The sequence below is a fragment of the Lepus europaeus genome, chromosome 8 (genome assembly GCF_033115175.1).
Source record: "Lepus europaeus isolate LE1 chromosome 8, mLepTim1.pri, whole genome shotgun sequence".
Lineage (NCBI taxonomy): Eukaryota > Metazoa > Chordata > Mammalia > Lagomorpha > Leporidae > Lepus > Lepus europaeus.
The window spans coordinates 21,448,659-21,466,545 of NC_084834.1; the positions used below are offsets into that span (position 1 = coordinate 21,448,659).

The following is a 17,887-nucleotide window of genomic DNA, read 5'->3' on the forward strand; positions in this document are numbered from 1 at the left end:
AAATGCTGTATTCATTTTTATTTATTTATATAAGGAGACTAGATTTCATGTATTTCTTTTTTAAGGATTTATTTATTTGTTTGAAAGTTAGAGTTACACAGAGAAAGAAGGAGAGGCAGAGGGAGAGAGAGAGAGAAAGAGAGTGAGAAAGAGAAAGAGAGAGAGAGAGGGTCTTCCATTCGCTGCTTCAGTCCCCAATTGGCTGAGACACCCGGAGCTGTGCCGATCTGACCAGTAGCTTTTTCTGGGTCTTCCACATGGGTGCAGGGGCCCAAGGACTTGGGCCATCTTCTACTGCTTTCCTAAGCTATAGCAGAGAGCTGGATAGGAAGTAGAGCAGTCAGGACTCGAACCGGCGCCCTTATGGGATGCCATTGCAGGTGGAAACTTTACCAGCTACAACACGTTGCCGGCCCCTTGTATATTTCATACCTACAATTTTAAGCTCATGATACTACCTACCCACCCTCCCTGCTCCTTCCTTCTTTTTTTTTCTTTCAATTTTTGAGATAACATACTTTTAATTTACTTTATAGTCATAGGCTTAATCCTCCACTTAGTAAAGAATTCAACAAGTAGAAAGTCCACTATTTTGTGGGACTAAGGACAAGGACTATAAGCAGTAATCAAATCTCAAAATGTCAGTTTCACTGGTAAACATTACATTTTTTGTACCCTATATTAGCTACAAATCAAAGAAAACATGTAATATTTGTCTCTTTTGGATCTGCTTTACTTCACTAAACATACTAGTGTACAGTTGCATCCATTTTCTTGCAAAAGACAAGATTTCATTATTTTTTATGGCTCAGTAGTATTGCATCATGTATATGTGCCACATTTTCTTTATCTAGTCATCAGCTGAAAGACGTCTGGGTTGATTCCATATCTTAGCTATTGTGACTTGAACTGCTATAAACATGGGGATACAAATCTCTCTTTCATATGCTGATTTCATTTTGTTTAGGTAAATTTTTTGGAGTGGGATGATTGAGTCATATGATAGATGATATGAAAATATTTTGGAGGAATTTCCATACTTTCTTCCCTTAAAAAATATTTATTTATTTTAATGTCAGAGTTACAGAGAGGGAGAGTCAGAGTCACAGAGAAAGAAAGGAGTCTTCCATCCACTGGTTCACGCCTCAGATGACTGCAATGCCCAGGGCTGGACCAGACAGAAGCCAGGAGTCAGGGGCTTCATCCAGGTCTCCCACATGGGTGAAGGGCACAAGTCCTTGGGCTATCACCCACTGCTTTCCCAGGCACATTTGTAGAGAGTTGGATAGGAAGTGGAGCAGCCAGGACTTGAACTGAAACCATATGGGATGTCAACACTGCAGGTTACCCTTTATGCCACAACACTGGCCCCTATACTGTCTTCCATTATGGTTGTACTACTTTACATTCCTGCTATGTATTAGGGTACCCTTTTCTCCACATCCTCTCCAGCATTTGTTATTTTTTGACTTTTGGATGATAGCCATTCTTACCAGGGAAAGGTGAAACCTCATTGTGGTTTTTATTTGTATTTCTCTGAAAGGTAGTAGCCCTGAGCATTTTTTTTTTCATGTGTTTGTTGGCCATTTGAATTTCATTCTTAGAAAAGTCCCTGTTGAAGTACTTTGCCCATTTCATTTATTTTTTTAAAAAGATTTATTTGAGAGGCAAAGTTACAGAGAGAGAGAGGGAGAGACAGAGAGAGAGATCTTCCATTTTCTGGTTCACTCTCCAACTGGCCACAATGGCTGGAGATGGGCCCATCCCAAGCCGGGAGCCATGAGCTTCTTGCAGGTCTCCCAGGTGGATGCAGGGGCACAAGCTCTTGGGCCATACTCCATTGCTTTCCCAGGACATCAGCCCAAAACTGGATTGGAAGTGAAGCAGCTGAGACTCAAACCAGCTCCCACATGGGCTGCTGGCACCACAAGTGGAGGCCTTACCTACTATGCCAGAGCACCTTGCCCATTTATTAACTAGATTGTTTTATTGTTGAGTTTCTTGAGCTCTTTATATGTTTTAGATAACAATCTTTTATTGTATGGGTAGTTTGCAGATATTTTCCTCCCATTCTGTCCGTTGCCTCTTCATTTTCTGGAGTGCTTCCTTTGCGGTACAGAAGCTTCTTAGCTTGATGTAATCCAATTTGTCTATTTTTGCTTTTCTTGCCTGTGCTTCTGGGGACTTATCCAAGAAGCCTTTGCCTATTCCAGTGTCTTGCAGTGTTTCCCTCTTGAAATCTGATGTTTTCAGATCTTAGGTTTAGATTCTTGATCCATTGTTAGTTGATTTTTGTATAGGGTATATGACAGGCATCTTGTTTCATACTTCTGTATGTGGATATCCAAGTTTCTCAATACCAAATTCTTGAAGTGATTGTCCTTTCTCAAAGGAGTTATTTTTAGATCATTTGGCAAAGATTAGTTGGTTTTAAATGCATGGATTAATTTCTACGGCTTCCTATCTGCACCATTGGTCCACGTATCTATTTATGTGCTAGTACTGGGCTGTTTGGTTATAACTTCACTGTAATATATATTGAAATCTGGTGTTGTGATGCCTCTGGATTTATTTTTATTCTTTAGAATTGGTTTAGCTATTCAGTGGGTCTGGCGTTTGCATATGAATTTTAGGATCATTTTCTAGATCCAAGAAAATGACCTTGGTACTTTCATTGGAGTTGCATTGAATTTGTAAATTAAGTTGAGTAGTATGAACACTTTGATGATAATAATTCTTCCAATCCATGAATACTGGAAAATATTTCCATTTTTCTGTTTCTTCTATTTATTTCCTTAATGTATTGTTATTATCATTGTTGAAATTTTTCATGCCTTGGTTAAAATTATCCCAAAATATATAAATTTTTTTGTAGCTGTTCTGAATGGAACTAACCTTACAAGTTCTTTCTCAGATATGGCATTGTTTGTATATACAAAAACTATAGATTTTCTTAGTGATCACCTATGACAACAATTTCATTGATTTTATCCTCCAGGGGTCAGGTTAAGGGCTGTAAAATAGCTGAGAACTGCCATACTCCTCTTCAGAATTTCTTCTCTTAAGTCTTTTTTGAAAATGCCCATTCTCACACAGTTTACATTTTTTAAAAAGATTTATTTTATTTAGTTGAAAGAGTTACACAGAGAGGTAGAGACAGAGAGAGGTCTTCCATCACTGGTTCACTCCGCAGATGGCCACAACACCCGGAGCTTCGCCAATCTGAAGCCTGAAACCAGGAGCTTCTTCCAGGTCTCCCATGTGGGTGTAGGGGCCCAAGGACTTGGGCCATCTTCTACTTCTTTCCCAGACCATAGCAGAGAGCTGGATCGGAAGAGGAGCAGCCGAGACTAGAACCGTCGCCTATATGGGATGCCGGTGCTTTAGGCCAGGGCTTTAACCTGCTTTGCCACAGCACCGGCCCCTAGCTCAATTTACCTTAAAAACCGGCGTCACTCCTGGGGCCAACCTTGTGATGTAACAGGTTAAGCTGCTACAATGCCAGCATCCCAAATGGGTGCCTATTTAAGTCCTAGTTCCTCCACTTCTGATCCAGATCCCTGCTAATCTGCCTAGGAAAGCAGTGGAAGATGGCCCTAGTGTTTGGGCCCCAGCCACCCATGTGGGACACCCCAGATGAAGCTCCAGGCTCCTGGCTTTGTCCTGGCCCAGCCTTGGCTTTTTCAGCTATTCATGGAGGGAAACAGTAGATGGAAAATCTCTCTCTCTCTCTTCACATCCCCCCACCCCTCTCTTTATGTAACTCTGCCTTTCAAATAAATAAAATATGTCTTAAAAAAAGTCACTCCTAAAACTGTTGTTACTTATAATTGGAACGTTAGGATACTCAAGGTGCCTGAGATGGTTGAGGTCCCTTCTGGCCTTAGGAGAAAAATGTTTCCTGAAGAATTTCAAAACTCCAGCCTAAACTTATCAAAAATAAAAAATAAATAATTGATTAATAAATCCACAATTTCATCCATTTTAGTGTAAGATTAATTCTTTAGAGGACGCTGGAAAACAAGAACATGAGGTATAAACTGGTATGTCCTTTTAAGTCCCTTAAAATTACACAAATTGTCCAAGAAAGTATAGCTTTAGGAATTCACTTTAGACCTATGAATGTGGGTGATGGCATAACTCCAGGCTTGCAGATATATGCATGGGTGCACCCACATGTGCTTGGGATGGGAGGTAAGAGTTGAGAACTATCTTTCTGTTTCAATGGAGAGCTAATGCATGTGTATTAAACTAGATTATTTTTATAATCTATGAGAAAAGCAAAACATCACCAATCTAACAGCAAATGTCAGATTTGGTCTCCCCTTCTTACAAAGCCACCAAGATTCAGCCATGCAGCACCAGTAAGTAAGGTAAGATTTCATCACTTTATCTCCTCCTGATCACTTCCCACAAACCCCACATCTAAATCCCGTGATCAGACTAAGTTTCTACCCTCTTAATAACTCACAGTGATTACTAGATTTCAATATGAGTTTTGGGGCAACAAGCCATATTCGAACAATAGCAATCATACTGTTCTTCCTCCCTTCTTCTATGAATGTGGTATCCTATGTTGACTGATTTTCAAATATTAAAACAACCTAGCAATGTTGAGTGAAGTCTCTTGGTCATCCTGTATTGTCTTTTGATATTGTTGTACTGGATTGGCTATTCTGTTGTTAAGAACTTTGCACTCATATTCATGTAGTCCTGTTTTCTGGCGATGTAATTTTTTTCTGGTTTAGAATCAGGGTAACATTGGTCTTATTTAATTTGCCAAGTATCCGCTTGTTTATTGTGTCAAAAACTGCTTATACAATTAATGTTTCTTTCATATTTGTATACAGTTCACCTGTGAAGCCATTTAAGCCTGGAGTTTATTTTGCTGGTGGATTTTCAATTGCAAGTTTAATACCGTTAGTCGTTACAGAGCTGCTTATGTTCCTGTTGCTCCTACGTTCTGCTTTGGTAATCTGCATCTTTCAAAGACTTTGTCCACTCATACAGATTGTCAAACCCATTGGCCTAATGTTCTCAGAATATTATATTTTAATGCCAGAAGCATCTGTCATCAGGGCCCTTCTTTCATTCCTGATTGGCAGTTTGTGTCTTCTTCTTGCCCATTTTTCATTGTTGTTTAAATCACAAGAGCAATGCCTGTGAAAGAATAAGCGGACTGGGGAGAGCTTTCCAACTGCAGTATAACTCAGACCCTGAGCCCAAAAGAAAGGGACGGGTGAGGGGAGAAGTGTCCTACACTGCTGTGTAACACAAGGAAGATTGGAAGGTTTGACAAAGCCATCGGGAAGTCATTACTCACCAACCACATCTCAGGGAATTCACTGTCTTCCCCAGCTAGCCAGCCTTAGTGCTCAGGGATGAGCTGGGTGCAGCCTGTGGGAACCGTGGCTTCCCAGCAGTACAGCCAGTGGCAATCAGACTGCCCGCTGCTAGAAGTCTGCGAGGCACGTTCTTAGGCCTGCCACTTGCTCTCCTGTGCACTCATGGTGCTCTCCATTCTCAATGCTTTCCCTGACTGCTCCAGTTCGGAAAGGTGGCCAACCAATATTTATTGATCCCTTGTCAAAAACAGAATGGGGTTGTGTTTTGGTACAGTGTTTACTTGTATATATCCAGATTATATTCAAAGTCATGCTTCTCAAGATTATTTTTAAGTGCCCCAAACTCAGAAACTTTATGAATTAATTCATCCTGCTGTGCATGCTGCATAAGGAACGGAGAAGCTCATGATAAATCCCAGCTACAGTTTACTTAAAAATAACCAGCTGAAAGCTACTAAGGACGTGATGTGTGGGAAATGTCATTTGTCTTTTTGTTTAGGGGCTAGTGTTTGGCTAGGTGGGTAAGGCACTCGCATCCCACATCAGCGGATCTGAGTTCATTACCTGTCTCTGGCTCCTGTCTCCAACTTCCTGCTGGTGTGGATCCCGAGGGCAATGGTGATAGCTTTATAAATTGGATTATTTTCTTTTTAAAAGATGTATTTATTTATTTATTTGAAAGTCGGAGTTACATAGAGAGAAGGAGAGGCAGAGAGAGAGAGAGAGGTCTTCCATCTGCTGGCTTACTGCCTAGCTGGCCACAACAACTGGAGCCACACCGATCCAAAGCCAGGAGCCAGGAGCTACGTGGGTGCAGGGGCCTAACGACTTGGGCCATCTCCTACTGCTTTTCCGAGCCATAGCAGAGAGCTAGATCAGAAGTGGAGCAGCCAGGGCTCGAACTAACACCCATAAAGGCTGCCAGCAATGCACACAGCAGCTTTACCCACTACACCACAGCACTGGTCCCAAGTAATTGGGTTCTTGAAATACCAAATTCTGGGGACCAGACATTTACCCGATGTGGGTTACACAGTGATAAAATAGATAGACTTGTTCCAATTTTGCTTACAGGTTTTGGAGACAAACACAAAATAAACACTTAAATATGATAAACATGAGGGTATTTCAAAAAGTCGATAAGAAAATAATTAATATCAGGAAGTAGATAATATGAGCCTATGATAAATTATCACAAAATTCAAAGTTGAAGAATCTATAAATAATGGTTACATTTTCTCTCCAGGTAGAAAAACCAGACTTGCTTCCTGCAACATCTCCAGGAGAGCACCTCTTTAACAAACCCTTGTTAACCCTAAATGGGATATCTGTAAAGATTTAATAGAATTCTATGAATTCATTCATGTATTTTCTGTCTGTTTTTTGTAGTTCATTACTTAGTGCTGGAAAACACAAAAATGAAGAGAATAATTTCTGTATCCACAATTGTTAAATCCCACAGGCCATTGTCTGTAAGTGACAATTCTTGCTACTATTAGCTATTATCTATTTACAATTTATTTTATTTTTTCCACCATGTCAGCACTTTGAAAACTGTGTGTGAGGGGCTAGCGCTGTGGTATAGTCAGTAAAGTATCTGCCTGCAGTGCCAGCCTCCCATAAGGGTGCCAGTTGGAGGCCCAGCTGCTCCACTTCCAATCCAGCTCTCTGCTGTGGCCTGGGGCAGCAGTAGAAGATGGCCCAAGTCCTGGGGGCCCTGCAGCCACATGGGAAACCTAGAGGAAGCTCCAGGCTCCTGGCTTTGGATCGGCTCAGCTCCAGCCATTGAGGCCATCTAGGGAATGAACCAGAGGATGGAAGACTCTCTCTCTCTCTCTCTCTGCCTCTCTGTAACTCTGAATTTCAAATAAATCTTAAAATAAACTATACATGAAATGCTATCAATGTGCTTGGTGAAGAGAAATTATAAATGGATAAGACATACTTATCCTAGCCTCTGAAATTTGATAGTAGTTCTAATACGAAAATGCTTATATACTTGATTTCATTGTAATCTGCAGGAAATCAAGGTTTGACTTTAAAAAAATGTATGCATTTATTTCCACTGTATTTGAAAGGCAAGGAAACAGGGAGTATTCTTCCATTCACTGGTTCACTCCCCAAATGCCAGCATCACTCAGAGCTGGTTGAGTCTGAAGCCAGGATGTTGGAATTGAATCCACTTGTCAGGGACCCAACTATTTGAGCCATCATCTGCCACTTTGCAGGTGCACATTAGCAGGATGTTAAACCAGAAGTGGAGGAGCCAGGTTGAACTACGCATCCAACATGGGATGCAGGCACCTTAACCACTGTACCAAATGCCCACCCCAAACTTTGACTTTTATATCTGAAAAAATATCTCCTTAGTTATCACCGAATTTTTTGGAAAACTCACCTAATACTTATGCTACTGAACCAAATGGGTTCTTGCTGGGTGCGTACTGTCAATGAGCATGCAAACCAAGGGTATTTTGGGTTAAGAAAGATTATGAGCATGGAGCCAGGAGTACCCGGGGATGAGTCTCAAAGCAGTACTCTCTGATGCAGGAGGCAGTGAGGTCCATATAGGCTAGCCTGTATGTACTCATTTAGGGTCCTGAGGTCATTGTGTGCAGAGGCAGGGCACAAGTGCAGAAGTTGGTCAGGCTTCTTTGTGTATCCCATGTTTAGGAAATTACTCTTGGAGGGCCAGCACTGTGGCCACAGAAGACTAAGCCAAAGCCTGCAATGACAGCATCCCTTGAGAGAGCTGGTTCACATCCCGGCCACTCCACTTCTGTCCTGCGAATGCACCTGGGAAAGCAGTTCAAGATGGCCCAAGGACCTAGTCGTCTGCCACCCAAATGGGAGACCTGGCCCAGCCTTGGCCATTAAATCCACTTGAGGAGTGAACCACTAGATGGAAGAGCTCTTTCTCTGTGTGTCTCTCCCACTCTTTTTGCAGCTATGCCCTTCAAATAAATAAATGTTAAAAGAAAAAACTGACTTTCAGTGTGGATATTGTGGTGCAGTGGGTTAGGCTACTGCTTTGACATTGGCATTCCATATTGGAGCAGTGGTTGGAGTCCCAGCTGCTCTACTTCTGATTCAGATCTCTGCTAATGCACCTGAGGAGGAAGATGATGATGGCCCAAGTCCTTGGGACCCCACCAGTCACATGGGAGACCCAAATGAAGCTCCTGGTTCCTGGCTTTGGCCTTGCAGCCATTTGGAGATGGAAGATCTGTGTGGGGTGTGCGTGCGCGCACGCATGCGCTCGCGTGTGTGTGTGTGTGTGTATCCCCTCACTCTGGCTTTCAAATAAACAAAAATAAGAGAAGAAAATTGTTCACGAGTCCCCTCCAAAGGACAAGACTTTGTTATCATCACAGGACAAGTTTACCAAGACATTTGTACATGTTCTTTTTGGGGTTAGCTAGAACAGGCTCCTTGCAACTTACTGTCCCGTGACTGTTAGCTGGCCCCTGGCACCCATCTGAGTGTTGGAAGATAAGCTCCAGCAGGCGCCACGGCTCAATAGGCTAATCCTCCGCCTTGTGGCACCGGCACACTGGGTTCTAGTCCCGGTCGGGGCGCCGGATTCTGTCCCGGTTGCCCCTCTTCCAGGCCAGCTCTCTGCTATGGCCCGGGAGTGCAGAGGAGGATGGCCCAAGTCCTTAGGCCCTGTACCCGCATGGGAGACCAGGAGAAGCACCTGGCTCCTGCCTTCGGATCAGCGCGGTGCGCCGGCCGCGGCAGCCATTGGAGGGTGAACCAGCGGCAAAAAGGAAGACCTTTACCTTTCTCTCTGTCTCTCTCACTATCCACTCTGACTGTCAAAAAAAAAAAAAAAAAAAAAAAAAAAGAAGATGATAAGCTCCCTAGAACATTAGCTGAAAATCAGGCCCAAAAGAATAGGAATTTAGAAGTTGTTTTATATTCTTTGTTGTGTTCCTTTTTCTAAATGCTGTCTTATTGTTTACAGTTATGAAATTACTTTTTTTTTTCTTTTAGGAAAGTCTTAATAGACATCGATACCTGAATTCTTTCTTTTCTCACGAAAACTCTACAGCCGTCTATGGAATAAATCAGTTTTCTTATCTGTTTCCTGAAGAGTTTAAAGGTTAATTCATTCACTAATTACTTTTAAATTATTTGCTTAATTCTTGAGAAGTTGTTTAATTCTAATTCTAGTAAATTGAGTAATAATTGACATTTGTTAACTGCTTACTAACTGTTAAGCAAGTACCATGTGCTAACTGTAAAAAATATAAGTTCATAGTCATTTTCTGCTAATTATTACTAAATAACTAAATATTACACTTGGTCTTAGCCAAAAGGCCGAGAAGTGATAAAACTAAATATTAAAAGTATATACATTTCCATGAAACAATGAGGGATCATTGTCTCATCAATTCTGCATTTTTGAGTGCTGTTTTCATTCAGGTCACCCAGAGTTCCACAAATTATGATAAAACAAATGATGTCAGTTAAACTCATTTGTATTATTGACCTGGTTCCGTCAAACAAGTCATTTTAATGTGCCAGCTCCAGTCTTTCTGTGGAATTTCTTGTCTGTAGCTTTCTGCTGAATTCATTGTCTGTTCTCGAAAAGCACAAAGAATGTGAAATGGCAGATCTACTAGGACAGAAAGAATCGTAAAGGCCTCTCCCTCTAGTGTACTGATTGCCTTTTCTTTTCGTGTTTCTCAGCCATTTATTTGAGAAGCCAACCTTCTTCATCCCCCAGATACCCCGCAGAAGTGAAGATGTCCTTCATCCATGTATCCTTGCCATTAAGATTTGACTGGAGGGACAAACATGTTGTGTCTCAAGTGAGAAACCAGCAGATGGTAAGTTTTAGAAGCTTTTTCTTTTTTAATCAGCTACTCACAGGCAGCCACCTTTTAGGTCAAGTTCAATGAAACTTGTAACAGGACCCATGGTTTCTCCAGGTGAAATTGAACTTCAGTCATTCCAATGTGGTAAGGAAAGGGGACTCTGGAGGAATGAGGGGCAGAAGTCAAAGCCCTGACTTCTGTTCCTGGACACAGAGCTTCCTTAGGGTGTTCTCTCACTGCCATTGCCACCAGCACACTGAGTCAGGGCTACTTCCCAGGGACTGCATCACAGGTTCCCAGCCCTCACTGAAAAAGTAAAATGGAAGTGAATATGTTTGGCAGCCATCTGGCTGTGTTCCCTGGATTCTCAAACTTTGATTTGCAAGCTTCATCAGAAACCCCTACTCCCATTATTGCACCCTACAAGTCCACACACCTTTTAGTCTGTGATCTGTTAAAGCAGTCAGTCCAGCTACAATATAACATATATGTTTCTAAAAAGCACCACCTACACCAAATTGTACAAATGACAGAGATTATTGGATAAATAAGGTTTGGATAGAGGGTTAGAGCTCAAAAAATTCAACAACAGAAAAACAATTCAGTTAAGAAATGGGCAAAGGACTTGAACAGACATTTTTCAAGAGAAGAAATTCAGATGGCCAACAGACACTTGAGAGAATGCTCAGGATCACTAGCCATCAGAAATGTAAATCAAAACCACAGTGAGGTTTCACCTCACCCCAGTTAGAATGGCTCTCATACGGAAATCAACAAATGACAAATGCTGGTGAGGATGTGGGGAAAAAGGTACCTTGGTCCACTGTTGGTGGGAATGTAAACTAGTACAGCCACTGTGGAAGACAGTATGGAGATACCTCAGAAATCTGAATTAGGCCTACCATATGACCCAGCCATCCCACTCCTGAGAATTTACCCAAGCTGAAAGAAACCAGCATATGAAAGAATGATCTATACCCCCAGGTTCATTGCAGCACAATTCACAATAGCTAAGATATAAAATCAACCTAGATGTCCATCAACTATTAACAGGACAAAGAAATTATTATATATATATATACACTATGGAGTACTACTCAGCTGTAAAAAGAAAAAAATAAATGCAATACTATCTTGCAACAAGATGGGCACAACTGGAAACCATTATACTTAGTGAAATAAGCCAGTCTCAAAAAGACAGATATGTATGTTTTTCCTGATCAGAAGTAACTTATAGAGTACCTGAATGTAATGTATTGGAATGAAATAGACATTTTGATATTTGATGATCATTACAGCTCTTGTCTCCTCTATTGAGGAACATTTTGTTTTTTTTTTCCTTCATACTATTTGCTAAACTCTTTACTTCCTGTAGGGTTAACTATGTGATCATTAAGTAAGTTGAAAATAGATCTTTGTAAAAGTTAAGAATGGGAATGTGATCAGGAGGGAGAGTTGAGGGGAAGTATCACTATGTTCCTAAATCTGTATATATGAAATACATGAAACTTGAATAACTTAAATAAAATTTAAAAAAAAAAAAACAATGACACATTTTAAAAATTGAAAACGGATACAGTAGCACAACTTTGCATGTGTTAAATGATTTAAACTATGTAAATACTGAAATAAATATAGCAATTTACCTTTAAAAAGACCCGAGGTGTGCTTATGGGAGTGTTGGAAAATCTCCAGCTTGGGGCAGATATTTGCTACAGCAGTTCAAACACTGTGTGCTACATAAGATACCCACATCCCACATCAGAATGCCTGGGTTCAGGTCCCAGCTCTGCTTTCCACTCTGGATTCTTGCTAGTGCATATCCTGCAAGGCAGCAGGAGATGGCTGAGCCATGTGGATCCCTGCCACCCACATGGGACACCCCACTGAGTTCCAGTTCCTGTCTTTGGCCTGGCCCAGTACCAGCTATTTCAAGCATTTGAGGAGGGGACCAGTGGATGAGAGCTTTGTCTGTGTCTCTCTCTGTCGGTATGTGTGTCTGCCTTTTAAATAAATTAAATAAATAAATAAAATTTTAAAAATAAAAAAGCCTCAACTTGTGGTTATCGTGGTGGAAGGAAGGTTACCTGAATTGAAGGAAAGCAGTTACCCCAGTTGGGGATGGACATGATCCATAATGCACAGAGTGCGTCTACGTAGTTCCTACATGTATGAGCAGCCTGTGCATGTTTTGCTGGTGACCTCTACCCCTCCACAACCTGAGCACTGGCACTGGGAACATAACAGACATCAAGCCTCTAACCACGGGGTGAAGGTACCAGTCAGTGCCTGGTAGAAACTAGGCAGTCATTCCTCTTCCCACACATAGAAAGTTTTAGCCCCAGCAGTTCCTTAGGCAATGTCTACTTAGTGATCATTTTTTATTTCTCAGATTCTATATTTATTAAACTTAGAAATTTTACCTCCAAATCATTTGCTTTAATATTTGATTCATAATAAAATGTGAATTAATCATAAACCCATTCCTTCCAAGAGTTGACTCCAGTTTATTAAAAGGGAACATTCACTTAGATATGTTTGATCGAAGGAATGTACTAAGAGATGTTTTCTACCAGGAGCTGCCCTCAAGGCTTGAGTAAAGTTAGCTAAAGGCGTGGTGTCAGCCACTTGTAATCACATTTCTCAAGCTTCCGATGCCTGGCCTTAGAGTCATTTAGTGGGTGTTTTCGGATGTCACAGGTAAGTCACACCTGGGGATTAATTCTGCAGCACCTGGCCCTGTGATTCAGTCTGCCCTGTTCAACCCTGCACTCTGTTTCCTGTGGATCCTTCTGCCTTCCAGGTGACCCCTCATTCCATTCCCTTTGTCTCCTCCCTTTCTTTCAGGACCAACACTTTTATTCTTTTCTTTTTTTAAGATTTATTCATTTATTGAAAGGTGGAGTTGCAGAGGCAGAGAGAGAGAGAGGTCTTCCATCCATTCGATGGTTCATTACCCAAATGTCTGCAACAGCCGGAGCTGAGCCAAACCAAAGCCAGGAGCCCGGAGCTTCTTCCAGGTCTCCCACGTGGGTGCAGGGGCCCAAGCTCTTGAGCCATCTTCCCCTGCTTTCCCAGGCCATGGCAGAGAGCTGGACTGGAAGTGGAGCAGCTGAGACTGTTCCATATAGGATGCTGGCACTGCAGGTGGTGGCTTTCCCCACTATACCTTAGAGCCGGCCCCCACTTTTATTCTTTCGTGCTAATTGATCAAGTGAAACTGTGTTAATAGATTTACAATGAGCATAATTGGCAGCCAGAATTGGAGGAATAACTAATGTAGGTTTATATCATTAGGACATTCCAAATGTATCCGAGACATATATAATTAATAGGTATATGCTAACATCCTGATAGCCTACAAATAATTCACTCAGCTCCTGTTACCAGCAAATAATGAGTACAACACTTATCCTGTCAAACCTCGCCTTGTTGCTTAAACCCACCCTTGCCGTAGAGGTGTGGTTGACTGCAGAAGCGGGGGGTGGGGGGTGGGGGGTGGGCAAGAAGCCTGGAAGGAGGGGTGGGAATTGATACATGGTCTCCAGTAGAAGAGCCACTTATAAACAGAAGTCATATGTTCAGTGAATTGCCCAGTGTTCCAAAAGATTGTGTTAGTTCAAGAGTTTTCTCAATCTCTAAAAATTTACTTTTTATCATGATGCCTAATTTATAAGGGTGATATTACTAATGTAACACTAATGATTGCATGTTCATTGCTTAAAAGGTGTTGGTTTCTTTTATTCTTTCAGTTTGGAAATCTAGAGGATTTGCATGGATGTTTTGTAGCTTTCCAGAATCTAGATATTGTACTTGATTTGATAACTTATATTTAGAAATGTCAGGAAACTTGATTGAAACACTATCTGTTTTCAAACAGTGTGGAGGATGCTGGGCCTTCAGCGTGGTGGGTGCTGTGGAATCCACGTGGGCAATCAAGGGACATCCTTTGGAAGATCTCAGTGTCCAGCAGGTCATTGATTGTTCATATAACAACTATGGCTGCAGTGGAGGCTCCACTCTCAGTGCTTTGAATTGGTTGAACAAGGTGATTCATCTCTGTGTGTGTGTATGTGTGTGCAATTTCTTCACTTCTTTATTATTTTAATTTATTGACAGTGATTGTACATATTTTAAAGTAAAATGTAACATTTTGATACATGCATACATTTTAATGATCATACTAGGATAATTAGCATCCATTGCTTCATATATTCAAGGTTTCTTTGTAGTGTGAACATTCAGAAGTCTTTCTTCTAGCTATTTAGAAAAGTACAGGATGTTATTGTTAACTATTATTACCCTACTGTGCAAAAGAACACTAACAGGATTGTTTTTACAAAAAGGGAAAAATTAATTTTTAACTCAATAAAAGTAAACTTTTATGAGGTTTGACTTATCTATCTATCTATCTATGTCTATCTATAGATATTTTTTGAGGGAGTTAACTTTGGAGAAGAACCCAAGAATGGTGCATCTTTTGTAAGCACTTAAACATTACTATAGCTTATGATACATAGATAATGTCCTCTACTTAATACGTTAAAACAAGATAAAACTTTGTGATCAAGTTTTACTATTAAGTCTCATAATCTAACTCTTTGAAGACAGAGATCCTGCATGGGAAGTTAATGCACTCATATCAGTGATCACCTGAGGCTCTTTACATGAACTTCCTAGGCTATGGAAGCCTTTTGAGTCCACAAACTCCATCAGTATTTAGATAAGGCCAAAAGCGAAGTGAAAGTTCTCTCTTCCCCTCAGAAAAAAGTACATCCTTCTTTGAGGACCACTTCTTTCTGTTGGGGTCTCACCCACAGAAGTCCTTCATGAAGGAAACTTTTTGCCATGGTGTTTTGGCTTTCCATGCCTAAAGTGCTGTCATGGGTTTTTCAGCCAGACCAGAATGCCTTAAGGACTGATTCTGAGAGCATAGTGTTATTTGAAGTGATTACCTAACATCCTAATAGATATGAGTCTATCTGTGAGTCTGCTGTATGAGACTGCTTCCCATGTTGGAGTATTCACTCTTTTTTGATTCTATTTTTTTTATTATTTAATAAATGTGAATTTACAGAGTGCAACTTTTGTATTGTTGTGGCTCCCCCCACAACCTCCCTCCCTCCCGCAGCCCTCCCCTCTCCCACTCCCTCTCCCATCCCGCCCTTCATCGAGTTTCATTTTCAATTACCTTCATATACAGAAGATCAACTTAGTACATACTAAGCAAGGATTTCAACAGGCTGCCCTCATACAACCGCACAAGGTATAGGGTATTGTTTGACTAGTAGTGTTGTTTTTAAGTTTCATAGTAAAACACATTAAGGACAGAGATCCTACGTGGGAAGCCTGTACCCAATGACTCCCATTGTAGATTAAACAATTGGCACTCTTATTTATGGCGTCAGCAATCACCTGAGGCTCTTGCCATGAGCTGTCTAGGCTATGGAAGCCCCTTGAATTCACCAACTCTGAACTTGTTTAGTCAAGGCCATATCACAGTAGTGGTTCCTTACTATTTTATTCCTTTTAGTATTTTGTTGTTGTTGTTGCTTGGTTTGTTCTACTTAATACCACTGGTTGAACTCTGTAATCAATACACAATCATTCTTAGGTGTTTAAAAATTAACCGAAAAGTGATATCTGTTAAACATAGGAGTAGGAATAAGAGAGGGAGGAGATATATAGCTCGGCACAGGCTCACTCGGACTTACCTCCAATGGTGGAGCTAGAAATGTGCCAGGGGATTTCAACTCAGTCTTATCAAGGAGGCATGTACCAATGCCAGCACACTTGCTAAAGTGATAAAAAAGATAGGGTAAGTGTCGAAGAGATTTTACAAACAAGACCAGTGTAAGCAAATAATGAAGGATAGAATTAAAAGGGAGAGAATGATCCTGTGGGGGAGGCAGGACACACAGCAGACTCATAGAATGGCAAATGCCCCAAACAGCACTCTGGCCTCAGAATCAACCCTTGGGGCATTCGGATCTGGCTAAAATGCCCATGAGAGTCTCACAGGCATGGAAAGCCATGACATGGTGGCAAAAACAATCTAAATGAAAGATCCTGGTGAACAAGACCCCAGCGGAAGGAACAGGCCATCAAGGAGGGAGGTGCCTTTCTCTGAAGGGAGGAAGGAACCTCCTCTGTGATTCTATTATTATTATCAAACATTTAGTCTAATGGATATGATCACTTTAACACCTAATCCTATCTATATGATCACTTTATAATTAAATCCTGTCTCCATGCTCACTCTAACATTCAAGATGCCATATTTTCCCACCCACATTATGGGGGTTGGGGTTCCCACAGTAAGTTTTTAAACTCCGTCCTTCAAAGTAGGTCCATATGAATGTATGAAGAACTATACAGTTTTGCAGTTGCAAACATCATAGGTATCACAGTTACATCTTTAGGAACATGGTGATCCTTCCCAACCCCTTCTACTTCCCTCTCTTATTTCCACTTGTGTTTTTTACTAAGATCTATTTTAAGTTAACTTTATACATATATGATTATCTCTATTTTGGATAAAAGTTCAATAGATAGTATGAGAAAGAAGAAAAAAGAGAAGAAAAAAAAGAAGAGAAAAAGAAAAAAGAGGCAAACTGTACCTCAGCAGTCAAGACAGGAGCTGTTCAAAGTGATTACTTCTTAAAGTGTCAGTTTCACCTCCACAGATTGCCTTTTAAATGCTCTATTAGTTATTGCAGGTCAGGGAAAACTTATAGTATTTATCCCTTTGGGACTGGCTTATTTCACTAAGTATGATGTTTTCTTTCTTTTCTTTTCTTTTTTTTTTTAAATGTCTGGTAGTATTCAGCAGTGAAGCCATCCAGTCCTGGGCTTTTTTTTTTGTTGGGAAGTTCTTTGTTACTGATTCAATTTCCATCTTGCTTATGGGTCTGTTTAGGTTTTCTATGCCTTCATGGCTCAATTTAGGTAGGTTATATGTGGCCAGGAATCTATCCATTTTTTTCTAGGTTTCCCAATTTGTAGGCATACAGCTCTTTGAAGTAATTTCTAATGATTCCTTTTATGTCTGTTGTTACACATTCTTTTTCACCTGTAACTTTTTTTTTAATCTGGGTCATCTCCCTTGTTTTTTTGGTTAGTTGAACCAGTGGTGTGTCTATTTTGTTTATTTTATTTTTTTCAAAGAAACAGCTCTTTGTTTTGCTGATTGTATTTTTTTTTTTAGTTTCAATTTTGTTTCTTCTCTAATTTTAATTATTTCTTTTCTCCTACTAGGTTAGGTTTGATTTGCTGTTGTTTTTCTAGGTCCTTAAGGTGCATTTATAGCTGATTTATTTGGTGCCTTTGTAAATTTTTGCTGTAGGCACCAGCTGCTATAAACTGTCCTCTTAACACTGCTTTTGCTATATCTCATAAGTTTTGATATGTTGTGTTGTCATCTTCATTTGTTTCCAGAAACTTTTTGATTTCTCTTTTGATTTCTTCTTTGAGCCACTGTTCATTCAGGAGCATGTTGTTCAATCTCTTAAGTGTTTGTATATGTTCTTGGAATTCCTAAGTTTTTGATTTGCAACTTCATTCCACTGTGGTCTGAGAAGGTGCATGGTATGATTTCGATTTTTTTAATTTGTTGAGACTTGCTTTATGACCTAGCATGTGGTCCATCCTAGAGAAAGTTCCATGCCCTGCTAGAAGAATGTGTATTGTGCAGCATTAGGGTAGAACGTTCTGTAGATA

The 17,887-nt window shown here is 40.6% G+C and overlaps 2 protein-coding genes across 2 annotated transcripts in view; both read left to right on the forward strand.

Moving 5' to 3' along the window:
- The window catches only part of LOC133765234 (ATP-binding cassette sub-family E member 1-like), a 1,116,285-nt gene that overhangs the window by 15,630 nt on the left and 1,082,768 nt on the right, over nucleotides 1-17,887 (forward strand). The gene's annotated exons all lie outside the window — the stretch shown is intronic.
- The window catches only part of CTSO (cathepsin O), a 37,341-nt gene that overhangs the window by 7,493 nt on the left and 11,961 nt on the right, over nucleotides 1-17,887 (forward strand). The window contains exons 4-7 of the mRNA XM_062199319.1: nucleotides 4,851-4,971; nucleotides 9,342-9,450; nucleotides 10,041-10,180; nucleotides 14,049-14,216. Coding sequence (XP_062055303.1) covers nucleotides 4,851-4,971; nucleotides 9,342-9,450; nucleotides 10,041-10,180; nucleotides 14,049-14,216 — 538 coding nt within the window. The remainder of the gene's footprint in view (nucleotides 1-4,850; nucleotides 4,972-9,341; nucleotides 9,451-10,040; nucleotides 10,181-14,048; nucleotides 14,217-17,887) is intronic.